Consider the following 24311-nt stretch of genomic DNA (forward strand, 5'->3'; position numbering starts at 1 on the left):
ATGAAATTTTTGGGAAGTTTGGATGGCAAAATTATACCTTTATTGGTCGAGTATAAAACATCCTTAGTGGTAACAACACAGCTTCAAATTGATCGTATGATTAATATCTTTAAAACAATTATAACATCGCGCGTTTAGTCGCTAGAGATTCTTAAACGAAGTATGGAATACGTTCCACCTAAACTCTTCTTTAAATTAGAGATTCTTATAGTTCTATAATTCCCCGCCAGCCTGTGCAGCTTTCTTGGGTTTCTTGTTCTTGCTCCACTTGTCTCCGCAGTAACAAGCCTCCTTTTGCGCGTCCATGTAACTCTTGCACCCCAGAGTAGTCGTGCCGGTAAAAAGCACCTTCGCAGCGGCTTTGCAGGTGTTTATGATCGTGGATGACTGATACCCATCGCAGAATCTGTAGAGACATCTCTTAAACTCTAAGTCACACTTCTCCTTGTCCGAATTGCATGTATCATAGCAGATGTCGTGCGCGTCGCAACACTTTGTCATTTCCGCCAGCGGCAGATATTCTTGGTTTATCTGAAACAGTTCGAATTAATATTTCCTCAACCTATAAATATCGTCATTTTAAAAAAATCTACACACCTCGATTCCCAAAGACCCGCATCCATTGCTCTGGGGTTTATGATTCCAGTCGGCTTTCGGCGTGACACCTGAAATCAAAGTTTTCCCGCCATACTAAATAGAAAATAACTACCAATTAAGATCAACCGTGTCAGTGAAACACCTGTCGGCGTAGTCTGTCATCTCTCTATAAATACGCCCAGTTTCTATCAAATACGACTTTTCTTATAGTCCGAAGTTTCTGACATCATTAATCGTGTAAATGATGTAACGAGTTAATAGGTCGCTTCAAAAAGTGACACGCTTCCAGTAAGGTGCGGCGTTATCGACGTGTCAAAGATTCCAGCCAATAGCAGCGCGATCACGAGCGAACGTGTGAAGAAACTTTAATACTGGAGATAACGGGAGTTAAATATTGCAATGACGATGATAGGTTAAACGTACCTGCTGGGCACTGGAAGATGCAGTTTTCCTCCACAGCTGCATCGAACACTTCGTGTATGTCTTTGATCTTCCTTGCCACAGTGGCTGCATTCTGAAATAGATCTTGGAAGACCGATTCCGCCGCCAATACGGCGTCCCTCAAGTTCGACAGTAAACCAGCTCCATAGCCAGACCATGCATAAGCTAGGAAAGTTAGAGCGTAGATCAGGACTTTCCGATATTGGGAAAAATCCATCTCTCCACGTTTCCGACGCACTACTGACACACTGCTCCACCGGTCTGTGGATATTTTTAGGTGAATCGACTCACATAGGTACACACCGTCGTAGACACGTGGTGGCGGGCGACGAAATAGTTTCTCGCGATTCTCTTTCGTCACGCTGTATATACATACCATTTCATAAGTCATAATTAATGCCGTTTCGCACGTAGCTGTATCACGAAAAAAATCTCAACGTGTTTACTGATTAATTAATGAGGCATTCATCCTGGATCTTTAAATAACGGGATTGAAAGTACACAGGCAGGGCACACATCCAGTAGATTTAAATCTGTTTAATGGTAATTTTCTTAGTCTCAGGGGTGGTGCAAGTAATTCTAGCAACTTTTGCAGTTTACTTAAATAGTCAGCTTTATTGGATTAAAGAAAAAGGATCGATATACAAATATTTGAAATAGTACAGAATCGAATATCGTGTGAATTAAAATTTCTTTTGTAGTTCTCCAGTCTCGTATAATTTCTTCACATCTGTGCCACCTCCTAGGCATATTCCTTTCACGAACACTCGGGGTACGGTTCTCGCGCCGGTCATTTCACCTAATATACTTTGGATCTCATCACCGTCATCCCTCTCGTCCAATTCGATGGTGGTATACTTTCTTTTCAAGTCATCGAATATCTGGAAAGATACAGGATGGAGCACAGTGGCGTGTAAAGTACATCTACGATGCATAAATGAGTTAATACCTCCTTGGCCATTTTGCAGTAGGGGCATCTTGTCTTGGAGAATATCACCACAAGATCCGATGCGATCAGCTGGTTAACTTGTTCTTTAGATACAGGCATGCTTTCTTCCGTCCCACTGGATACTAAACCCAATGCACTCAGCTAAAGAGATTATTAGCATAACGGCGCATATACCTGCGTTTCGATTTCCATTTCACGGATTCATTTCATACGCGAAATTTATGGAGAAATTTGTTACTTCACCGTAAAATTAACCACTGTAGAACATTGTCACCTTTCTCGTAATCTTTCTCCCAATCTCCATAGTCCGGGCTATTTTCGAGAATTACTTTTGTCATGCTGCTGACAAAGAGCGACGAGATTTTACCCATATTGATTTGAAAAGTTCTTTTCAGAAAGGAATACATGATTGACAATTTGCGCGAGGCAGACTTCTCGTTTTAGGTTCGGTGACTGAACAAAAGACAGTCGTAAGCTGAGTGGAGGAATCGATTGTTAAATTCCAGACGTTCGAATTTAAATTTCGAACTCGTATCTGTTCTATTTTAATTGCAGGTCCATTCGTATGAAAATCGAACGCGTAAGTATGTAGAAATAACAATAAGACTCTAGTACTTACAATATGGAATACAAGATAAATTCGGTACAGCTTTATGTAGCCGCGAGGGTAGGCAGCGGTACTATCGTAGAGTCTCCACTGGTATCTGTACTCATTCCAGGCGCGGTAACCGATAAAGAAGATAAAGAGAGTAAAAAGTTCAAGTGGAATGCAAAAACATTTCCAAAAGGAGATTCAGCCGGATAGAAAGTATCTTATATTTATAACGGTTGCTTAACGTTTTATTACCCCTACTCTGTACGATTTGTAAATGCTACAAGAATTTCAAGGTCGCTACGGTTTTTGTAATACTTATTTCGATTTGCCGTACGCTATGCATTTTAATATTAACGTTTGCCAATGCAATTTATTGCCAATTATTTAATAGAATTTTCAACGAGATATGTTCAACTATAAGTTAAAAAGGATCGCATTCTTTCGGGAATCGTAGGAGAGCGCAATAACGTAATTATATTTCATGCAAAAATTTGCGCAACCGAATTATTCGGACACCGTGTAGATGGTGCGAGCCAGTGATGAGCAACCCGCGGGCCGCATTTGGCCCTCCAGCCACTGACCTACGGCCCGCAATTGTTTCAATTCTAAATCTATATCAGAAATAACAAATTCACCCTATATGTGAAAATTCTTTGATTAGTATATTTAAGTGCAGACGAGCGGTTTGCGGCAGTTTGTCGCTGCGTTCATTCGCGGTGAAGCAATACGTGCTTTCGTCAAAATTGGTTGCTCGTCACTGGTGTAAACGGTGTAAGCGTATTTAGGAACAGCTATTCGTGATTCTCTATACGCTCGTTAGGTGGCGGTAGAGTCAGAAAGTGAGCGCGGTGGGTTGTCGCGTTGTCGAGCATCTGTTGACACTGAGCAGTCGATGACTATCGTGTTGGAAGTGTTCTCTTGACACTTGACGTTACGGATTATCGAGCTGTTTGTAAGGTTTCTTTTATAGTGAAAATGGTGTAAGAACGAGTGGCACGAGGAAGATGAGCAGGATCGCAAAGATGGCCTGTCCGGGAGGCGGTCTGTACGTCGTCGAGGGCGAAGTCTGCCTCCTGGTTACGGCTATGAGGCGAGGTGCCCGATGGTCCTCGCATTCCCATCAGGTTAGAACGCGTTGTCACTCCCTTCTCTCGCAGTCAAGTCCTTCCCTTCGTTACCAAGGAAAGGAACAATCACGGTCCTGTTAACTGCTAATTATGTTCATAGTGTTCTCGCATGGATCTAGTTTGGTACTTGTCAGATCAAACAGGTTGCAGGAAACAGTATGGTAACATTTCAGGTGGTTGACAGTGTTACCTGACGCGATTATTCTCGTTTATATTATCGTAAAGGCGTGTGACGAAAAGGCAATCGCATTGTTTGTAATTCTTTTAAAGGATGACGATCAGGACAATCTCGTGAAGGGGTTAAATACCTTGAAGGAGGCACTGAACGAAGCTAAAGATTTATCTCATTTGGACCCGGGAGTGTTCCTGGCTCCTTTCCTGGAGATCATAAGGTCGGAAGAAACAACGGGACCGGTTACGAGCCTTGCTCTGTCAGCTGTTAATAAAATGATATCGTACAATCTCATTGGTACGTATCGCGACATCGTCGATAGTTTATTTGAGGAGCGAGTACAAGAGTGTTACAAATATTTGCAGATCCTGATCATCCTTTAATAGCGCAATGTGTCGAGGCTGTTGCCGATGCTGTTACCCATGCAAGGTTTGTTGGAACTGATGCATCTGGAGACGGAGTGGTTTTAATGAGAATACTTCAAGTTCTAAGGGCTCTTATGTTATCACCAGCTGGAGATTACCTTTCCAATGAAAGCATTTGCGAGATTATGCTTAGTTGCTTCAGGATATGTTTTGAGACACGTCTCAGTGGTAAGGCTATCGAATGCACGTAAATCTGTTTATAATTCGATTAATATACATACGGTTATTCGCAGAATTGCTGAGGAGAACAGCTGAGCATTGCTTGAGAGACATGGTGCAGCATCTCTTCACTCGATTGCCACAGTTTGTAGACGACACGAGGGTTCTATTAAATATGAAAGTACGTTAGTAGACATGATAATTAAATACGTCGCGTCTTAATGTACCGTGTATTCTTGCAGAAAATGAGGACGAACAGTATGGAAAGCACTCGTAGTAAAAATAGAAGAAATAAGAATCATTTCAAGCCGAAGGCAAAAGCGAACTCGGATGACGTCGATGATACCGAAGCTCCGCTCGTAAGTCCGGTCGATAAAGTTAAAACCACTCATTTAGCGACGACCCCTGTTGCCCCTGCAGGGAATATTGTTGATATGCAGGGCTCCTTGGATCAAGGAACTGTCGAAAAGGCAGAGGAGGAAAAGAATGATAGTAAAGATAATAATAAAAAGAGTCCAGACGAGAAGAATGAAATTCAGAAAGAGGAACACGATTCGATCGCAAGTAGCAAAACGGCAGATGCAACGGATACGTCGGAGGGTAAAGAGAACAACGACGAGTCGGAGAAAAGTACAAATACCTCGACGGAGAAGGAACAAATTCCGCAGGAAGAAAATAAAAGCGTGGAAAAAGAGGAAGCTGACGAGCAGAATCAAAGCAAGGAAATACCTTCACCTACTCAAGAAAATCAAGGTAATCACAGTGACTGCATTTCGAATAAATCCAATCGGCTTCATCGGCTTCATTATTTTTTCAGAGACTCAATCGGTTGATGACGAGAAAAGAATTGATTTAGTAACGTCCCCTGCAGGAAGCGTAGAAGACCTATCGATAGACGAAAGTACAAGTAACGCTTACAAATCGTCTAAAGCTAAAGAATTCGAGCAGGTCGAAGAATATATTAATGCTCAAGGAGTTCGGTTTATGTCACTCCAGCAATTAGCACCTTACGGCGCTCTGTGCGTTCGCGAATTGTTCAGATTCCTCGTGTCTCTGTGCAGTCCCCTCGATAAGCAGAATAATGAAGTTATGACGCATCTCGGCCTCAGTTTGTTACAAGTCGCGCTAGAAATCGCTGCCGATGCACTTTCAAACTTCCCGTCGTTACTCGCACTTGTGAAAGACGATCTGTGTAGAAATCTTATCTTGGTAAGGAAATGATACTCGTACGTTATTGTGAGTGTGAAGAGGCATATAACAATCGCAAATTATGTTTCTCAGCTTCTTGGCACAGATCGATTATCGATCCTTGCTGTAGACTTGCAAGTATCGTTTTTATTATTCGAATCTCAGAGGGAGCACTTAAAGTTTCAAATGGAGCGTTATGTAACAAAATTGATGGAGATAGTGAACTCAGACTCGAATAGGATATCGTACGATCAACGAGAATTAGCGCTTGGTATGAACCTCCTACGATATAAAGTATCGTTAAACAGAAGTTCCAATATTAAGTTTCACTTCTGTTCGTTTTAGAAGCCATTGTAAGATTATGGAGAATACCTGGATTACCAGCGGAACTGTACCTAAACTATGATTGTGGTTTATACTCTACGAATTTGTACGAACAATTAATGAAACTTTTGTCAAAGGTATGTTTCTCCCACAACATAATGCAATAATTTCATTGAACGTTAAAGTTGCACTTGATACGTGTTGTTCCTAGAACGCTTCCGCATTGATGGGTAACATGTACAACATGCAGTTCATTTCCTTGGACGCTATATTTATGCTTATTTCTGGAATGGAAATCAGATGCAAAGGATACAAGGAGTTGTGCAAACCTTCTCGACATAGCGCGTCGCTGAATCTTCCAACGCGAGAGGAATTGCTCTCTATAAAAGCGAATAAACGGGTACGTTTTCTGTCGTTTTCCGAACTTGTGGCATTCCTTTAAATTAGAAAGCTCAAATCGATCGTACCTTTATGTGGAATTTAGTGGCTGGCGCTCGGGACAGAGAAATTCAACGAAACTCCGCGGGAGGGAATCGCTAAACTTCTGGAGCATGGTCTTTTGGGCGGTAACCCGGGCATTCCAGATTCGGAGAAAGTAGCAAAGCTTTTGAAAGAAAATCCTGGGCTCGACAAGAAGGCTATCGGGGAATACATCAGCAAAAAGGAGAATAAGAACATTTTGAATTGTTTCGTTCATAGTTTCGATCTGAGAAATACTCGAATTGATCAAGCCCTGCGACTTTATCTAGAATCGTTCAGGCTTCCTGGCGAAGCGCCACTTATCTCCTTATTGCTCGAAAAATTCGCGGAACATTGGCACGTGAGTGCAGAATTTCGTTTCGGCGATATTTATGTAACGCGATGACGCAACAAGATTTATATGTAAAGAATTTACTGTTTGCCTTCCCAGGATAGTAATGGCAAGCCGTTTACTTCAGCAGACGCTGCGTTTACTTTGGCCTATGCTGTGATCATGTTGAATGTTGACCAGCATAATTACAATGTGAAACGACAAAGTAATCCAATGACGGCGGACCAGTTTAAAAGGAATTTGAAGAAGGTCAACGGTGGTGCCGATTTTGACCAGGAAATGCTCGATGAAATATATACCTCTATTAAGTATGATCTCTTTCACGCGACACTGACCAATAATCTCAAAGTTCGATCTCACGAGTAACTTACTATGATTATTATCAGGGGCGAGGAAATCGTAATGCCAGCTGAGCAAACTGGCTTGGTGAAGGATAATTATTTGTGGAAGGTATTGCTGCGCAGAGGTGCCGGGCTTGAAAGCTTTTATCTGAAAGTCGGGAACGCCGGTGAATTTGTAGACAAAGAATTGGCCGAGCAGGCATGGGCTCCTATCATAAGTGCTCTTTGCAGAGCGTACGACAAAGCACCCGATAGATCTTTGCAACGCCGTGTTGCCGAAACGTTTCTCCGGTATGCGATATCTTATTAAGCGTAAAGCTAAGCCCTCGCAATGAATTACAACAGTGTTGTCCATCTTGCATTTCAGTTGTGCCTCGATCAGCGCTCATTACGGTATGAGCAGCGATTTAGATACGCTTGTGGTCAGCCTGTGCAAGTTCACAGGCCTCGCGACTGGTGGCGAACCCGATCAAGTGGTGCTGCATCTTGGCGGCAGCAGCAAGTGTCAGTTAGCCGCGCGCACTCTCTTCAAGATCACTCACATGCACGGTGATGCGATACGGGCTTCCTGGAAGAATATCGTCGACTGCTTACAGTCGCTGTATAAAGCAAGGCTGTTGCCGAAAAGCTTGACAGAGGGGGAGGATTTCATAGATCCATCCGGAAAGATATCTTTACTTCGAGAACCAGCTACACCCAAGCCACAACCAGCTGACCAAGGAATATTATCCAGCTTATATTCCTACATAGCTCAGGACACATCTCGCATGTCTCATTCCGCGGAAGCTACCGCGAGGAAGAGGGCAACCGAGTTTGTGGCCAATTGCTATCTGAAGCAGATCATCGAGGAAAGCAAGTTCTTGCAGGTTGAGTCCCTTCGCTCCCTCGTCGGTGCTCTGGTATTCACGAACCCTCACGACGAGGATGTGTCGGTGTTCTTACTGGAACTGCTGCTAGAAGTCAGCATTCAAAACCGGGATCGAGTCTCGTGCATTTGGCCAGTAGTTCAAGCTCATCTTGACGGACTATTGACAACAGCCGCGCGAGAGAATCACCCTTATCTGTTGGAGAGAGTGGCGGTTGGAATGCTAAGGCTGGCGATCAGATTGCTGCGCGGGGAGGAATGCGCTTGGACTGTCCTTCCACCTCTCTTACCTCTGACGCACCTGCCGTCGGTTACCAGCGCGCCTTTGGCACGACAGATCGCCTACGGGCTATTCGAATTGCTGAAGACCGGCGCCGCCAACATTCACAGTACAGAGGACTGGAGAGTGGTGTTTAGTTTGTTAGAATGCGCTGGGGCCGGAGCGTTGTCACCGAAGCAGTCCAACACCGTGCTAGACGAAGCAACGAATTCTAGAACGTCCGTGCTGGATCCTAGACCCATCAGCCCCGTGCCGGAATGGGTGCTGGCCTCAGCGACAGGAACGGAAGCACCACTGCCAGTTGCCGCTGATACGATCGTCTTGGATCGCGACTTGCAACCGCACGATCCAGCCGCTCTGGTGAAATGCTGCGAAAGCCTAACGTTTCTAGTCAGAGACGTAGCACACGTCACTCCCTTCAATTTCGAGCTGTGCATCCGTTGCGTGAGAACGTTCGCCGAGGCAGTCCTCCAGTGCATAGGGAAACGAAGTAGGGTGCACGGCGCAGCGGAAGAGCCTGCTGGTTACCAGCAGAGTCCCATTCAGCTGTTAGACCTGATGCATACGCTGCACACCAGAACCGCTCAAGTGTTTCGATGGTGGGCGGAGGAGAGCAACGCAACCGAGGGCGTTTCCCTGTGGCCGCAAGCATGGAGGCCTCTGCTGCAAGGGATCGCGAGACTCTGCTGCGATTCTCGCAGGCAAGTTCGCACCGCGGCCATAACGTATCTTCAAAGCACCCTGCTCGCCCACGATTTAGCTCAATTATCAGCGGTAGAATGGTCCCAGTGTTTGGAGCAGGTGCTGTTCCCTCTGCTAGCTCAGTTACTAGGGCCGATAGCATCGAACGATCCCATCGGCGTGGAGGAGACGAGAGTCAGAGCAGCGATGTTGCTGTCCAAAGTGTTTCTTCATCACTTGAATCCTCTGCTAAGCCTCCCTGGATTCCTGCCTCTGTGGCTCACTGTCCTCGACTTGCTTCGCGCCTACATGCACGCCGACAACAGCGAGCTCCTTTTCGAGGCGATCCCCGAGTCGCTGAAGAACATGCTGCTGGTGATGTCGTCAGCCAACGTGTTAGCTTCAGACTCGAACCTTTGGGCACCCACCTGGAGAACCATCGACGGCTTCTTGCCTGACTTGAAGGCCGACCTGTTCCCCGAGCCACCTCCTCCACCGCCGCCGCCTCAGGTGCAGCAAACCCCGCAAGTTATCAGTCTGGTGGAGCAACAGCAGCCGTCGTTCACTGGGTCCATAGCGCCGCAGCCAGAAAACGTCTCGGCTAGTCAAACAGACTCCCCGCCACATGAAGAGCCGGAACCGGAGCCTGCACTCGCGGCAGAAACTCTGAATATTAGCCCAATGAACAGCGTAGTAACAATTTCCATACCATCGACGCCGTTGTTCGACGGTAAGGAACCGCAACAGGTGATCACGCTGGTTAACCAACAGCCTCCTAGCGTGTCGAGCCCAGTCGCGGTGCAGCCAGCCGCGCAACAGGTCTTCGATATTTGCCAACCTATCGGTCACATGATCATCGAGCCCGGCGAGCAAATACAGAGACCAACGAACGAAGAGGACCTCGAACGACCGCCAAAGATTAGCCACGAGCAAGAGCACGTTCCTCTGAACAGGTATGAAGAGTGGAGGCCACAGCAACAGCAGCACCACTCTGTGCAGCATTTACCGTATAAGCAGGAGCCGCAACACGTTGGAACAGTAATCGTTCCGCACCGAGCGAGCTCGTCCGAGGTGAATCAATGTCTTGCATTCTAGATGGATCCAATCGCATGGGTCGCCGGTCGATCTTGGCAGCTCTGATCGTTCTTTTTTTTCTTCTTTTTATTTCGTTATTGACTGTACAAACGGTGGGAGAGTGGTAAATTTCTGAACCGAATAGTCACAGTCGCGGGAGGTAGGATTGTATATGTAAGTTGGATGGTATCTCTGCCACCGTCTGTACGATCAGAGCGACGTCCGTGGCTAGGAGCATCGCTTTTTTATTTTGCTTCGTTCTGCCAGTCCGTGGCCTTATCAGACGCTCTCCATTGCTACGACGCATCAAACCCATACGCACAGCTTTCTTTCATTATACTGTACATACGTCGAGCGCCAGCTCTGGCAACCGAGAATAATCGAATGTTTTCTTTACAGACGACGACTGTAGAGTCTACGGCGGCGACGATGTTTAATTCCGCTGCGTATTTTATCGAGGATCCCGCGGCGGATCGACTGTTCGCCGTGACTAATCCTTGACCACTGTACATTCGTTATGTATATTGTATGATATAACCGTTTCTACGAAGCACGATCATGTTCTGCGGAAGAGAGAGAGAGAGAGAGAGAGAGAAAGAGAGAGAGAGCTTCCTCATCCGGACGCAGTTCCAACGGGGAATGAAAATAATTCAGTAGGCACAACCGTAGATAGACCTTTTGGCTTGTATATTTTCGCATTGCGATATATTAATAATAATATATCACGATGCGTTTTGATATTATTATTAATATATACATCCACATAATATACAGTTGCACACGTTTGCGGCGCGGGCATCGTATTCCGCGGCACCTCGCGGGCCCGTTATTTTTAAAGAAACTCTCGACGCTCGAGCGGTGCTAGAGCAATTTGTACACGCGGTGCCGCCTCGGGGAAATAGGCCCGTCTCACCACCCGCCAGATGATTTTTTGTTTTCTCTGTACAAACAAAGCCGGAGCGGCGCGGATTACGAAGTCGCCAAGTAAATTATTGAGAATCGTTCCTAGGCGAGCGGATTGCCCGTTAAATTGTCATGCATGTGCGATACAATTTGCGAGGTAGAGGGTCGACATTCCTCCATCTTCCTCCGTTTCTCCCACACGTATAAATATGTAATGGCCCCGCTGAGCGCCTAGGCTCGGGTAATCCAACTTATTTCCGTGTCTTGTCAACGTCACTTTGTACATACGCAAGAAATATATCGGATTATTATGGACTCGTGGAGATTTCGTTACCGCGGGTTTTACCAACCAGCGCGGGGCTACCACGGATCCAAATATATCGATTGGAAACGAACACGCGGGCAGGTACGACACCGTGTACTCCGCGAGAAGTGGGGAGGCGGCAGTCTTCGTCGCTCCCCGCTTCGATGTTTCCACTGGCCGGCGCGAGCGCGAGCGCGCGTTTGTATACAGACCTTTCACTCTGAATTGTACCTCGGTCACGCGTACACGTGTAAGTTGCCGCGCTCCTTTAAACCGAGAGCGACTAAAATTAGCCGCCTCATCTGTGATAGTCTCCGCGCGTCCCTGACTACCGTGTATTCCGGTCTCCCGTTTGACAAGTAAACAACAGATTGTACGTGGGCCGAGCTACTCGGCATCGACACTATCCGCCATGCGTCCGTAGATCGTTCTACGAGAGTCCGCGCGCCACTCGACGGCAAAAGTCTGGTCATTCTTCTTGGACTACTATGCATTATCACAGACGAACACGTCCAAGCGGAATCGATTTCAAGGTGTCCCCGGAGCAGTCGGATCTAGACAGAAAGGGCCGCGGCGCTGGCCGCTTACTGGTCTCTTCGGCAATAATAGCCCAGGGTCTTGCATTTCTCGCACAGATGCTGCGGATGAACCTTGCTCTGGTCGGACACGTCCAGCCCGTCCGGCTTCTCCAACGGCCTCTGAAAGCACGCGGAATGTTACGGTTGCGCAATCGTCGAGGAGAGTTAATTGTCAGACTCGTCGTCCCCGCGACTCCTCGCCAGCGGCGTTTTATATTCTCAAACTTTTGCCGTCCCGGGCCTAAAAATACTCGGCCGCGTCGGTGACGATCCGCGGGCCTGGAGCTCGCAGGAGGAAAGATAGTCGGAAGCCGCGAGTTTTTGCCTCGGAACGATCGCAAGACGGCTGGGTAGGTTCTGGCCACCGAGCGCGATCACCGCCGAGCATGATTACGCGACTATAATTAGCCTTCGCGGCGGTTCCGCGCGATATTTCGACGCGTCCCGCGCGGAAGCCTCTTCTGGCCCCTCGTCCTTCGCCGGATTGCCGTCGAGGCTCGCGACGAGGGCCGTGCAACAGGTGTTAATCGCTAAATTACGTAAGAACCGTTCACCTGCTTGTGCGGGTAGACGTTTATGTGGCACTTGATACATTCCTGGCCCATATTCGCCCAGCTGTTCCCGGACATCCACTTGCGCTTGCACTTGGGACACTTGTACTCGCCGAAGCATCGTTTTTTCCCCTGGTACGGCGTCAGGCCCTCGCCCTTCGGTCGCGCCTGCAATCGCAACGGCGTAAGTGTCACGGGAATGTTCCAATTAACGCGTTAGTCATCGGCGTATTTTAAGAAACGCTGCGGCAGCCGGACGATTCGCGCGCAAATTTCGCCAAGAGGAACGCGATGATCGCGATTGGAACGGGAGGGGGCGAGGCGGGGGAGAGAGAGGGGTCCAGAAGCGTCCGGGGGGGGGCATCGCGATAACGCCCAATTGCGCGTATTAGCTGCCGCTCGCGCTGGCTCCAAAAACAAGGCACGTGTGCGCGTCGCGCTAATGGGGCCAAACTCATCGAGCGTGCCGCGTGACGTCATCCTCGCGAGAGATGCTGTTTGTTGTCTCAATTAGCGTCCAATTGAGCACCTCGTCGCGCCGAGCGACACGCGGCTCGTTTAAGGGCCACCGGAGGCTCTCGGAGCCTAAACCCGGCATAGACACCTGCGGGCAGTCCTTGATGTAGTGGCCCTTCTTGAAGCACAGGTGGCAGAGGTAGCTGGGCGGCGGCCTCTTGGTCGGCTTCCGCTCCAGCAAACCCAGCTCGGTGAAATGGTCGGCGAGATCGCCGATGCTGTCCGCCAAGTTGGCCCCTATCGCGCCTGAAGGGCTGAGCCCGCCTCTGTGCAAGTAAGCCTGCGACGCCGCCGAAGGGAAGCCGCTCCAGATCGTCGGCAGGAGCTTGCTCTGAAGTCACAGTCAAGCGTTTCGTAAGCCGGACGGTTTTCTAAGAAGACGAAGCAACGGATGACGGGGTTTAGAGGCGGAGAGTACCTGGTCCGGTTGCTGAGCATGATTCTGGTCGGCGATGGTGAGGTAGACCCAGTTGAGCAAGTGAGGCGAGTAGTGTGCCTGCTGGAGAGGCTTCTGACCTTGGCCAGCGATGCCGTTAATGGACCCAAGGCCCAGCTGTGGCGGCTCCTGCAGCTGCAGGTGCTGGACCGCGGGTCTTGGATGACAGGCGGCCATACCTGAGGACCTCCGACTGGCTCGCAAGATTTAGAGCGACCTTCACCGGTGATTCATCCCCTCAGAGGTTCCTCTCCCGAAGTCCGAGGGGCACTTGCAAGGAAGCATCCGATCGTCCTTACATTTTCATTGGAACTTTCACCGTGGTCGCACTGCGCGCATTCCTTCCTTCAGGGATGTGGCACGAAACTGTGTCGCGATTTACGTCCAAGGCAACCGAATAACTCGTTCCTCTCCGAGAATACCGATGATCAGGCACTTCCCTGTCTCCCTCGTCTTCCGCTCATCTTCCCGCGGCGATTCAGAGAACGTCCGATCTTGATCTGGAAGTGGTATTCCGTGAACGGCTGTTCTGTGCCGAGAGGAAACGTCGCTCTGGACTCGGCAGGCGCGCTCCTTCGGAGGGTCTGCCTTCGGCACTGAACGTCCACAGTGTTCCCCGACACACGAATACGTAAAAACGCATACAGCTGAATCTAGCCAGCGTTAAAGACCCCCGCCATGTGGTGCAGCTATTTCAGTGCTTACCATCCATCGAGCAGCCTGCCGCGGACCTGCCTCTAGCGCGCTTCGCTCGGGCCCCGACTCCAACCTTCCTCCTTAACTGATCTTCCCGAGAGAACTTGCCGCTCTCCGATCATCCGACCGCGACCGTCTCGACGGCGGATCGGCAGCCAGAAATTCTGCCGGGCGAGAACAACCCTCCGGGATGATTTCGCTGTCGTTCGGCGAACCGAATGCATCGGCCCCAACGAATGCTCGCGTCCTCCGATGTACGTGATCGAAAGTACCGCAGGTGAACGACATCGCGCCGTTTTTGGTAGATCACGGTGGTATCTCGGGAGGGGAGCCATTGATTCCACCCTATAAATTAGAATCGCTTATCGATTCGCCACGATATCCAGCCTACGTTCGCTGGATCGTTTCGTTAAAGATCGGACGAGCGATGACTTCAATCCGATCTGAGAACGCGAGGCTCGAACGTCAAGAGGTCGCGAAGCGTTACAGAATCTCCGTGGGGTAAATTCGACGCAAGGTGCGCGCTATATTTGACCTCCTTTTGCATCCTGTGCAACGAAAATGGATTCATTATTCACCGCGTTGCAGCTCATCGATTGTAACCTTTGCGCGGGGACGTGTAAGTACTTCCTGAAAAGCTCCGGGGACATTTAACGCGTTCAGCGTGTCTCCGTCACCCGCGAAACGGGGTGGCTTCCCGCGAGAAGGGGGAGGCTCGGTGCCACCGCGATTTCAGAGATTCGACTCGGTTCGTCGGGCATCCTCTCGCTGTTCGAGCTCCTCCAGCTAAATCCGGTGGACGTAATTCACGCGGATTTCCGCGGCCGGGGAACAAGGGCGGCATTTAAGGGTTTATGCCTACCTGCGTGGTCTGGAAACTCAAGTATTTTCGGGATTTTTTTTTTTTTAAATTTGAAGAAGCTTTTAAATAAACGGTTGTATATTCGAGAGTATATATTTTAAAGTACTTGTAGTTTTTTTTGCAATGCGATATGTAAGTAAATAATGGAATTATAAGCGATCTTCCGGCAGCGATTTTTTTTCTCAGTGGTTTGCGGTGACCACTCTATTTCTAACCTAGATCATCTGAAATAAAGAATTCGCGGAAATTTACTTAATATATTAGATTATCTTGTCCTTAATCGTGGCTTTTTCCTTTCCGTTGCGTAGTTTTTATTTTACAGATGAAAAATGATGAAACATAAGCGCGATTCTGTAGTGAAAATCGATACTTTTCCTACGAGAAGCCGCTATTTTGTAGCAAATTAATATTCTAGGATAATGAACGATCAAGGACAAGATAATCCAATATACTAACTAAATTCCCGCGAATTCTTTATTTCAGACGAACTAAGTTAGAATTAGTGGTCACCGCAAACCACTGAGAAAAAAAAATCGCTGCCGGGAGATCGCAGATATTTTTATTTATTTATTTATATTTTCCACCAAAAAAATTACCACAAGTAGTTTAACATGTACACTTTCGAATGCATACAAGTTTATTTAACAAAAGTCTTCAAGTTTGTTAAAAAAAAAATCCCGAAAATACTTGTGCTTTCAGACCTTGCAGGTAGGCCCACCCCTTAAGCACCCTTTGCCGGAAGGCCTTCGAAAACTTTCTGGCACTCGGCAAGTTTGACTGCGCGCGGTGACCTTTCGCCTCCGCGAAAGCAACTTGCTGCTGTTGCGGCACGCAAAGTTCACCCTCGATAATCACGCCCCGACAAGTTCCGTCCCGCCTTCCCGTGCTTTTACATATTTCCGCGGTTCCTACCCGATCGCGGCTCATTGAAGTCGTTGAGAGTCGCGCGAGAGGAACCTTGACACGACGCGTCCGCGTTCTAGAAATAAACGGCGTCGTTCATGGGGACATAGCCAAGGAGCGCTCTCTCGCCCTCCCATCTCCTCGCCCAAAGCACGTAATTCTTAATCCCTTCGCGAGCTCTCATCCCGTGATCGCTCCTACGATAATAGGTTCTACGGGGCGGCCGACCACGCGATGATAAATCGTCCCATCGGCGAGCGTGACGCTATTAAAAGCGCGGGGGATAGCGTCTGTTAAAAATACGAGCCGCTATATAGAGCGGACAGGGCTGAAGACGTGGTGGTAGGTCGTGACTCCTCGTGTCACCCTCGAACTCGATCTGCCCGCGGAAACCCACCCTCCGAGACCCTCGTTTAATATTCAGTCCTTCGGTGCAGCCGTGCGTGGCCGACCACCGGGGATCCCTAGGCGTAATTACCGGTTGATCGATAATCGAGGATGAGACGGCCACTCGCTAGCTACTCGTCCGAGCAGTTTCAGCCCGGTGCTGGCCGCGTCGATTTCAGCGAACGCCAACTTTCTTTTCGATCGCCTGGGGGGGAGGCTCGTTGGCCATTGCGACGTGGCTCTTCACCGAGCATTCGTGCTTCTGCACTCGAGAAGCAAGGCTTTGGATATTGAATCGGTAGCAAGGAACGCGGAACGTCACTGGGGGCATTATTCTAAACCTGCGACGAATCGTCTTCCGTTGCTCCGATGAAGACGAAGGCGCAGACTTCTGCTCCGGTCGAACCGTTCTCTCAGGACACTGTCATTGCTCCTCACGTTCAATCTGTGTACTTAGGAGAAAGACTGCTCGTAGAACGAAGCCGAGGATCCCGGTTGGATCGCGGAGGGGTTGCCCGGTTGCTACTACCCCATCGTCCAGAGTGAACCGAGGAAGTCGCGGATAAGATGGACAAGTACGAGATGATGGAGGTGGTCGGGGAAGGAAGCTACGGGGTGGTGATGAAGTGCAGGCACCGCGAGACGGGGCAGCTGGTGGCCATCAAGAGGTTCCTGGAGACCGAGGAGGACCTTCAGGTGCGGAAGATGGTGTTCCGCGAGATCAGGATGTTGAAGGTACGTTAGGGCCGTTCGTCCACCGCAATGATGCAACTGCAATTTCACCAGAAAACCGTTGTTAATATTTCTCACTTAAAATTCCACCCTCGAATTAATTTATAGTGACTTGGTCGAATTGCAGCTGCGAGCGCGTTGCTCCTGCGATTCTCCGTCCTGAACCGTTCCCCTTTGCAGAAGCTGCGCCACGACAATTTGGTGAACATGATCGAAGTGTTTCGCCGGAGGAAACGCTTCTACCTCGTCTTCGAGTACCTGGATCACACTCTGCTGGACGAGCTGGAGCGCCTCGGGGGTGGCGTGGACTGGGAAGTGGCCAAGCGTCACATTTACCAGGTCATTCGAGGCTTGAACTTCTGCCACAACAATAATGTGAGTGTACATCCGTGCAACAGCCTCGTGGAAACTCCGAGAGAGCACTTACTTCACGGTTGAACCGGCACACGTGCTGGTTCTCGGCTGGTCTATCTTTCACGAACGTCTGTCCTGCGCATAAATGATTACCGCGGAATCACTTAGGGTCCCTGCCTCGAAGAACCAGCAACCTGTGGTGGCCGTAAAGTATAGACTAGGAAAGACGTTCTGGAAGTGCTCGCGTGACCAATCTGCAGGGACAATTATTCCAACGGCCGATGAAAATTATTGATCCACCCCCGGCGCACGAGAATAATAGCTGATAGATTTGTGACGTTTAATGGGAGTTGAAATACTCGGGAGAGCTTTCAATCAGTTGCAAACGAACGTCCGCAGATCATGCACCGGGACATAAAGCCGGAGAACATCCTGGTGTCGCCGAACGGGGTGATCAAGCTGTGCGATTTCGGCTTCGCTCGTCTCGTCGGCGGGGCTAACGAGTCCTGCACGGATTACGTGGCAACTAGGTGGTATCGGGCGCCGGAACTGCTGGTCGGAGATCCGCGGTACGGGAAGTCGGTGGACGTGTGGGCAACAGGCTGCCTTTACGCGGAGATGGTGAACGGCACCCCCCTGTTTTGTGGCGACAGCGACGTCGATCAGCTTCACAGGATCACCAAAGTCCTCGGTGAGCGAGTTAAGCGACCCTTCGATCTTTAAAGGGCAACGCCACCTTGGCCAGGTCAAGAAATATCGCATCTTTGGGAATTTATTTCTACCCTGATAACCGTCTGTCTCCAGTCTGACATCAGATTGGTAGCAGGGTCTGGCTCTGCACCTCAGAACGCAGCCATCTGCGGACACAGACGACTACGGTTCTGATGTCAGAGTCTGCTGCCCAGATCTGGCTATCAGGGTAAGTGACAAAAACAATTGAGTTTGGATAAGTTCAATTTTTTCGATATTTTAATTTCTACTCGACTTTTGATTACTGATCTTCTTACACGCGAACCTGAACGTTTAAGCCTCAAAGTGTACTGAAGAATTTTTTGAAGAATTTCAATCGAGAAAAGTGTTTTTGTCACTTAGAAATAAATTCCCAAAGTTGCGGTGTTTCTTGACCTGGTGGTCGCTATTAATTATTCAGTGGAAGACGACTCGACCACCGTTCAACTGACCGTTTCGCTACTTTCAGGCGGACTGTGTACGAAGCATCAATTGCTGATAGGCCGCAATGTGCCAGGTAGGATGCTGCGGCTGGCCAGCGCGGACGAGCTCGTGAGTCCTCCCCAGACCGCCGTCACGTCGATTCGGAAATTGTTCCCCAATTGGGATGGCTTGACGATAGACTTCGTGGCACAGTGTCTTCGCATGGACCCTGACCTTCGGCCCAAATGCTCCGCCCTCCTGCAACACTTGTTCTTCACGCAAAACGGCTACGCGGACAAGCTGATGGCCGAGCTGCAAAAGTCCGTCGCCAAGGAGTCCGCCATGAACCCCTTGATGGCTAGGAGGTCGGAAGAGAGAAGGCTGGGCTTCCTTTCCACTGGAGCGCCGCCGAGAGTTTGCCGCCACAGCACCAGCGGGTATTACAGTCTCTAAGCTTCTACAGTCTACTTCGTTCTCGAGCGTTCGCGCGATTTCAATTGTACACACCGATTTCAGATGGCACATGACTTCCTTGAAAGACAAATCGGCCATCAGCATAGCGGAATCGGAGGGGGTCGAGGTCGAAGAGCCGGGGCCGTCACCGGTACAGATCAGTCGGCCCAGAGAGGTTTGCTACTTCGGGTCCGTCTCCGTCATACCGAACATTACGTACATTCGAAGACTGGAGCACAAAGGGTTGCTCGTGACGGACTTAAAGGGCTGCACGCTGCCCACTCTCGCTTCGAAAGGCCGCAGCTGCGTAAAGACTAATGGGAAGAGGAAGAGGATTGATCTCCCGAACGTGGATCGATAGAGAAGAACAACGAGCTCTTTGTGTAGGTTTTTAATACGCTCGAATTGAAGGTGTACCTACGCACATCCCTTTCCCTTTTCAGAATCACAGTTCCGCGGAATTGTTACACGAACGCTCGCGACCTGAAGTGTTTAGGAACTACATTTCCCCGTTTAGGAGTTTAATTTTACAGTAGTTTGTTAAAGTATTAGTGGTTTAATGCTCGTTACATGTGTTCGAAGTAGATTTTGTACTAGTTAAGTGTTGATAGTGACTTTCATTCCTAAAGCGAAGATCGATCAGCAAGGAAAGTTCCTCTTATCGATCTCATAATTTCGCGAACTTGCGTCATTCTATTTGCCCTATTTTCGGAAGCAGAAAATTGCCGAGTGTAAAGATAAACTGGCTTTAAGAAAATGTGCGTATAAGTATAGAATAAAACAATGGGGCAATTGAAATTGGATTTATATTCGTACGTCGAATACGTGGGCGATTTAAAAGAATATATTTCTGTGTTAAATGGTGCGTGTAATCTCCTCGTTGTAAAAATTGTTGATATCAAATTGTCTGTGGGTGAAATGTTTGTAAAAATTATTCAGTAAGTTTTTTACAAATCTATACCGCAAACGTGCACCAGTTGAAGATTAATTACTTCTCATTTCCCGATACCTGCATCGAATTCGTCAACTAGTTTACCAAATTGGAGGCAGCTTAACTGGATTCCACTGCAATAAGTAAATTCATTATTTAGAAGAGCTTTTCGGGAACACTTACGTCTAGTCCGAAAACATCTACTCGCGACTGAAAGGAGTATAGAAAGCACACCGTCCGTGGCCGCAACTGTGAAACTCGCAAATTTTGCAGTTTGCAATTTTACAACACGCATCGGTAGGTACTTGACATTCTTTCGGGTCCAGACAAATTTGTATTAATGGAATGGAATAAATTTATTTAAACAGCAACCCTAATAACCCATGATTTGTATTACTGTTTCAGGTGTGAAACCAAAATAATTTTAAATTCTAAATTTAACGCACTATTCTGCCAAGGAAGTAATTTATTAATCTTAAGGGGGTAGACACGGGTAATGCAGCGCGCTGTATACCGACACAATCTGGCCCGAAACATGGGTTCGGGATTTTTCGTTTTTCGTCCTTATATGAGCAGATTTGGGGCTGGGCGAGGTCTCATTCGAAAGAGGAAGGTTCAATGCGGAGCGCTCTGCTCATGGTTCAACGAGATTGCGTTGATATGTAATAATATCAGTGTCCAAAGTAAAGCAAAAGTCGACAAAATGTACCCGCAGAATCCAAGCATTTTTAGGTCACTAAAAGAGTTTTGTGACTCAAACGGTGAGCAGAGCGCTCCGCATTGAATCTTCTTCTTTCGAATGAGACCTCTCCCAGGCCAAAATCTGCTCATATAAGAACGAAAAACGAAAAACGAAAAATCGTGACTACATTCCCAAATCAGAGTTCCGCCATATTGGCGATAATACATAGCAAGTCACGTGACAAATTTAGTTGAGGTAGTAGATACGAGATGGCGCCTACTCGGGAGGACTGCCAACGTGGATTCATAGCAAAACTGAAGCAATAGCTGGATATACGAGCCACAATAAAACCATGATGGAGTCAATGTATGCATTTTCGGACGATTGTAGGTTAGGTTATATTCGTGTTAGGCATACATTGACATAGGAACTGCTGGGAATTGTATACATTTACTAAAATAACGCTTTTATCGTTACATATACATCACTTGAAATCGCTGTCGTATTTATGTCATAGTAATTCAGGCAGTTAGAACAACAACGGACTAACCTACATGAAAAAAAAATTTCCTATTGTACATCGATGGCTTACAATTAGTGCTTACAATTACAAAGCACAAAATTGGGCTTTGTAACAGGAGAACATGCCGTCGAAAGAGATGGCACTAAGTAACGTCTCCGGAGAGCAAATCAAAGAGCGAGAAGTGGCGCAGAATTTTCGAACGCCTCTTGAAAGGCCTGCGCCTCTTATTTGCAACTTTAAGGCGATGCCTTTGAAGCTGAAATTTAATATACCTCTTTCCACTTCATGTTCTCCTGATATATTGGCCAAAATCTGGCGAAAATTTACTCGGAGGGTAGTAAAGGGCAAAAATAGGAAATCAGGTTTTTGCCGAATTTCTCCTATACTAGGGGATGAAAAATTTTGAAAAAAATCAGAGGCATTTATGTTATCAGGGCACATATTACAGAATTGTTTCAGATTTTTAAATTGTAAAACCAAGCTGTGAAAAATAAAAAACGCCAAAAAATGATGAAAAATGCCGATTGTGTATCGAAGCAGGCTTGGCACTATAATTATATTTTTACTGTAAGTACGTATGATTGTTACTATTGTCCTAAATTTTTTTCAGATTTTTAAATTGAAAAACCAAGCTGTGAAAACTAAAAAACGCCAAAAAATGATGAAAAATGCCGATTGTGTATCGAAGCAGGCTTGGCACTATAATTATATTTTTACTGTAAGTACGTATGATTGTTACTATTGTCCTAAATTTTTTTCAGATTTTTAAATTGAAAAACCAAGCTGTGAAAAATAAAAAACGCCAAAAAATGCGGAAAAATGCCGATTGTGTATCGAAGCAGGCTTGGCACTATAATTATATTTTTACTGTAAGTACGTATGATTGTTACTATTGTCCTGAATTTTTTTCAGATTTTTAAATTGAAAAACCAAGCTGTGAAAAATAAAAAACGCCAAAAAATGCGGAAAAATGCCGATTGTGTATCGAAGCAGGCTTAGCACTATAATTATATTTTTACTGTAAGTACGTAACATTGTTACTATTGTCCTGAATTTTTTTCAGATTTTTCAATTTGGTGCGTCGCAGTTAAAAAAATTAAAAACCGATTTTTTCGTCGTTTTTTCCGTGTCAGAGTAATATCAGGAGCATAACAGTTTCAAATGATTCGGTTTTTTCAGTTTCTTTAATTCCTATGATGTTTTGCTGTACGCATAAACATTGAAGATCGCATAAAACACTTATTTCATGAAGCAATTCGACGTATAAGTTACTCTGACACGGAAAAAACGACGAAAAAATCGGTTTTTAATTTTTTTCATTGGGACGCACCAAATTGAAAAATCTGAAAAAAATTCAGGACAATAGTAACAATGATACGTACTTACAGTAAAAATATAATTATAGTACCAAGCCGGCTTCGATACACAATCGGCATTTTTCCGCATTTTTTGGCGTTTTTTATTTTTCACAGCTTGGTTTTTCAATTTAAAAATCTGAAAAAAATTCAGGACAATAGTAACAATGATACGTACTTACAGTAAAAATATAATTATAGTGCCAAGCCTGCTTCGATACACAATCGGTATTTTTCAGCATTTTTTGGCGTTTTTTATTTTTCACAGCTTGGTTTTTCAATTTAAAAATCTGAAACAATTCTCTAATATGTGCCCCGATAACAGAAATGCCTCTGATTTTTTTCAAAATTTTTCATCCCCTAGTATAGGAGAAATTCGGCAAAAACCTGATTTCCTATTTTTGCCCTTTACTACCCTCCGGGTGGAGATACGAAGTTGAAAATTGCCACAAATGTTTCTTTCTTAATAAGCTTTCGAATGATTCATCGTGAGTCGAATTCGGTTCAAGGGCACATTTGACCATCTTAACCGGCTATACCCGTTAGTATACCTCTTTCCACTTCATGTTCTCCTGATATATTGGCCAAAATCTGGCGAAAAATTTCAGAATGCACAAAATTGGGCTTTGTAACAGGAGAACATGATGTCGAAAGAGGTGGCACTAAGTAATGTCTTCGGAGAGAGAATCGAGGATGCCTTCGAAGCTGAAATTCAGAATACCTCTCTCCGCTTCATGTTCTCCTGATACCTGGGCCAAAATCTGGCAAAAATTTTCAGAATGCACAAAATTGGGCTTTGTAACAGGAGAACATGATGTCGAAAGAGGTGGCACTAAGTAATGTCTTCGGAGAGAGAATCGAGGATGCCTTCGAAGCTGAAATTCAGAATACCTCTCTCCGCTTCATGTTCTCCTGATACCTGGGCCAAAATCTGGCAAAAATTTTCAGAATGCACAAAATTGGGCTTTGTAACAGGAGAACATGATGTCGAAAGAGGTGGCACTAAGTAATGTCTTCGGAGAGAGAATCGAGGATGCCTTCGAAGCTGAAATTCAGAATACCTCTCTCCGCTTCATGTTCTCCTGATACCTGGGCCAAAATCTGGCAAAAATTTTCAGAATGCACAAAATTGGGCTTTGTAACAGGAGAACATGATGTCGAAAGAGGTGGCACTAAGTAATGTCTTCGGAGAGAGAATCGAGGATGCCTTCGAAGCTGAAATTCAGAATACCTCTCTCCGCTTCATGTTCTCCTGATACCTGGGCCAAAATCTGGCAAAAATTTTCAGAATGCACAAAATTGGGCTTTGTAACAGGAGAACATGATGTCGAAAGAGGTGGCACTAAGTAATGTCTTCGGAGAGAGAATCGAGGATGCCTTCGAAGCTGAAATTCAGAATACCTCTCTCCGCTTCATGTTCTCCTGATACCTGGGCCAAAATCTGGCAAAAATTTTCAGAATGCACAAAATTGGGCTTTGTAACAGGAGAACATGATGTCGAAAGAGGTGGCACTAAGTAATGTCTTCGGAGAGAGAATCGAGGATGCCTTCGAAGCTGAAATTCAGAATACCTCTCTCCGCTTCATGTTCTCCTGATACCTGGGCCAAAATCTGGCAAAAATTTTCAGAATGCACAAAATTGGGCTTTGTAACAGGAGAACATGATGTCGAAAGAGGTGGCACTAAGTAATGTCTTCGGAGAGAGAATCGAGGATGCCTTCGAAGCTGAAATTCAGAATACCTCTCTCCGCTTCATGTTCTCCTGATACCTGGGCCAAAATCTGGCAAAAATTTTCAGAATGCACAAAATTGGGCTTTGTAACAGGAGAACATGATGTCGAAAGAGGTGGCACTAAGTAATGTCTTCGGAGAGAGAATCGAGGATGCCTTCGAAGCTGAAATTCAGAATACCTCTCTCCGCTTCATGTTCTCCTGATACCTGGGCCAAAATCTGGCAAAAATTT

The 24311-nt window shown here is 46.7% G+C and overlaps 5 protein-coding genes and 1 long non-coding RNA gene across 8 annotated transcripts; 3 read left to right on the plus strand and 3 right to left on the minus strand.

Moving 5' to 3' along the window:
• Positions 1–17: 17 nt before the first annotated feature.
• Positions 18–1400, minus strand: Gxivspla2 (phospholipase A2 group XII). The gene is made up of 3 exons (XM_076824163.1): positions 1021–1400; positions 598–665; positions 18–531 (listed from the first exon to the last, which is right to left on the minus strand). Exons 1-3 carry the CDS (start codon positions 1253–1255, stop codon positions 214–216), a joined length of 621 nt encoding a protein of 206 aa, XP_076680278.1. The 5' UTR covers positions 1256–1400; the 3' UTR covers positions 18–213.
• Positions 1401–1633: 233 nt separating this feature from the next.
• On the minus strand, positions 1634–2326 carry LOC143375239 (uncharacterized). The gene is made up of 3 exons (XM_076824165.1): positions 2262–2326; positions 1988–2109; positions 1634–1919 (listed from the first exon to the last, which is right to left on the minus strand). The coding sequence occupies exons 1-3, from the start codon at positions 2323–2325 to the stop codon at positions 1722–1724; spliced, it is 384 nt and encodes a 127-aa protein (XP_076680280.1). The 5' UTR covers position 2326; the 3' UTR covers positions 1634–1721.
• A 1126-nt stretch (positions 2327–3452) lies between these two features.
• Garz (Sec7 domain-containing protein garz) lies at positions 3453–11247 on the plus strand. Of its 2 annotated transcripts, XR_013086934.1 has the most exons (15): positions 3453–3706; positions 3980–4178; positions 4247–4474; positions 4540–4646; positions 4708–5218; positions 5283–5674; positions 5747–5924; positions 5999–6114; positions 6189–6377; positions 6462–6797; positions 6888–7096; positions 7175–7420; positions 7497–10026; positions 10429–10599; positions 10630–11247. XR_013086934.1 is itself a non-coding variant. In XM_076824766.1 (14 exons), exons 1-14 carry the CDS (start codon positions 3587–3589, stop codon positions 10528–10530), a joined length of 5463 nt encoding a protein of 1820 aa, XP_076680881.1. In that variant the 5' UTR covers positions 3454–3586; the 3' UTR covers positions 10531–11247. The 2 variants fall into 2 exon arrangements, 1 of the variants encoding a protein (XP_076680881.1); XM_076824766.1 differs by having other exon boundaries at positions 3454–3706; positions 10429–11247.
• On the minus strand, positions 10700–13918 carry LOC143375543 (zinc finger CCHC domain-containing protein 24). The gene is made up of 5 exons (XM_076824769.1): positions 13300–13918; positions 12970–13212; positions 12369–12533; positions 10943–11934; positions 10700–10872 (listed from the first exon to the last, which is right to left on the minus strand). Exons 1-4 carry the CDS (start codon positions 13492–13494, stop codon positions 11821–11823), a joined length of 717 nt encoding a protein of 238 aa, XP_076680884.1. The 5' UTR covers positions 13495–13918; the 3' UTR covers positions 10700–10872; positions 10943–11820.
• A 173-nt stretch (positions 13919–14091) lies between these two features.
• LOC143375542 (cyclin-dependent kinase-like 4) lies at positions 14092–19827 on the plus strand. Of its 2 annotated transcripts, none has more exons than XM_076824768.1 (6): positions 14092–16900; positions 17078–17272; positions 17651–17942; positions 18450–18840; positions 18920–19239; positions 19300–19827. In XM_076824768.1, exons 1-5 carry the CDS (start codon positions 16733–16735, stop codon positions 19215–19217), a joined length of 1344 nt encoding a protein of 447 aa, XP_076680883.1. In that variant the 5' UTR covers positions 14092–16732; the 3' UTR covers positions 19218–19239; positions 19300–19827. The 2 variants fall into 2 exon arrangements, with proteins under 2 accessions (XP_076680883.1, XP_076680882.1); XM_076824767.1 differs by having other exon boundaries at positions 14092–14863; positions 15602–16900; positions 18920–19827.
• A 1637-nt stretch (positions 19828–21464) lies between these two features.
• Positions 21465–21820, plus strand: LOC143375252 (uncharacterized). The gene is made up of 3 exons (XR_013086854.1): positions 21465–21559; positions 21603–21710; positions 21754–21820. It is a non-coding gene; the product is annotated as an uncharacterized LOC143375252 (long non-coding RNA).
• The last annotated feature ends 2491 nt before the right edge of the window (positions 21821–24311 follow it).

This window comes from Andrena cerasifolii, chromosome 12 (assembly GCF_050908995.1).
Source record: "Andrena cerasifolii isolate SP2316 chromosome 12, iyAndCera1_principal, whole genome shotgun sequence".
In the NCBI taxonomy this organism is placed as follows: Eukaryota; Metazoa; Arthropoda; class Insecta; order Hymenoptera; family Andrenidae; genus Andrena; species Andrena cerasifolii.

What these genes read in the sequence shown, in the direction of transcription:
- Gxivspla2 (XM_076824163.1), bottom strand. Translation starts at nt 1,255, where the DNA reads ATGGATTTTTCCCAATATCGGAAAGTCCTGATCTACGCTCTAACTTTC. An exon ending in CATCTTCCAGTGCCCAGCAG is followed by an intron (nt 666 to 1,020) that starts GTACGTTTAACC and finishes CTTTGATTTCAG; the next exon opens with GTGTCACGCCGAAAGCCGAC. An exon ending in GCGGGTCTTTGGGAATCGAG is followed by an intron (nt 532 to 597) that starts GTGTGTAGATTT and finishes GAACTGTTTCAG; the next exon opens with ATAAACCAAGAATATCTGCC.
- Garz (XM_076824766.1), top strand. Translation starts at nt 3,587, where the DNA reads ATGAGCAGGATCGCAAAGATGGCCTGTCCGGGAGGCGGTCTGTACGTC. An exon ending in GGGTTCTATTAAATATGAAA is followed by an intron (nt 4,647 to 4,707) that starts GTACGTTAGTAG and finishes GTATTCTTGCAG; the next exon opens with AAAATGAGGACGAACAGTAT. An exon ending in ACCGAGCGAGCTCGTCCGAG is followed by an intron (nt 10,027 to 10,428) that starts GTGAATCAATGT and finishes TTTTCTTTACAG; the next exon opens with ACGACGACTGTAGAGTCTAC.
- LOC143375239 (XM_076824165.1), bottom strand. Translation starts at nt 2,325, where the DNA reads ATGACAAAAGTAATTCTCGAAAATAGCCCGGACTATGGAGATTGGGAG. An exon ending in GGAGAAAGATTACGAGAAAG is followed by an intron (nt 2,110 to 2,261) that starts GTGACAATGTTC and finishes CATTGGGTTTAG; the next exon opens with TATCCAGTGGGACGGAAGAA. An exon ending in ACTGCAAAATGGCCAAGGAG is followed by an intron (nt 1,920 to 1,987) that starts GTATTAACTCAT and finishes GTATCTTTCCAG; the next exon opens with ATATTCGATGACTTGAAAAG.
- LOC143375543 (XM_076824769.1), bottom strand. Translation starts at nt 13,494, where the DNA reads ATGGCCGCCTGTCATCCAAGACCCGCGGTCCAGCACCTGCAGCTGCAG. An exon ending in ATGCTCAGCAACCGGACCAG is followed by an intron (nt 13,213 to 13,299) that starts GTACTCTCCGCC and finishes CTGTGACTTCAG; the next exon opens with AGCAAGCTCCTGCCGACGAT. An exon ending in ACGTCTACCCGCACAAGCAG is followed by an intron (nt 11,935 to 12,368) that starts GTGAACGGTTCT and finishes GCGTGCTTTCAG; the next exon opens with AGGCCGTTGGAGAAGCCGGA.
- LOC143375542 (XM_076824768.1), top strand. Translation starts at nt 16,733, where the DNA reads ATGGACAAGTACGAGATGATGGAGGTGGTCGGGGAAGGAAGCTACGGG. An exon ending in ACTTCTGCCACAACAATAAT is followed by an intron (nt 17,273 to 17,650) that starts GTGAGTGTACAT and finishes GAACGTCCGCAG; the next exon opens with ATCATGCACCGGGACATAAA. An exon ending in CAGGATCACCAAAGTCCTCG is followed by an intron (nt 17,943 to 18,449) that starts GTGAGCGAGTTA and finishes CGCTACTTTCAG; the next exon opens with GCGGACTGTGTACGAAGCAT.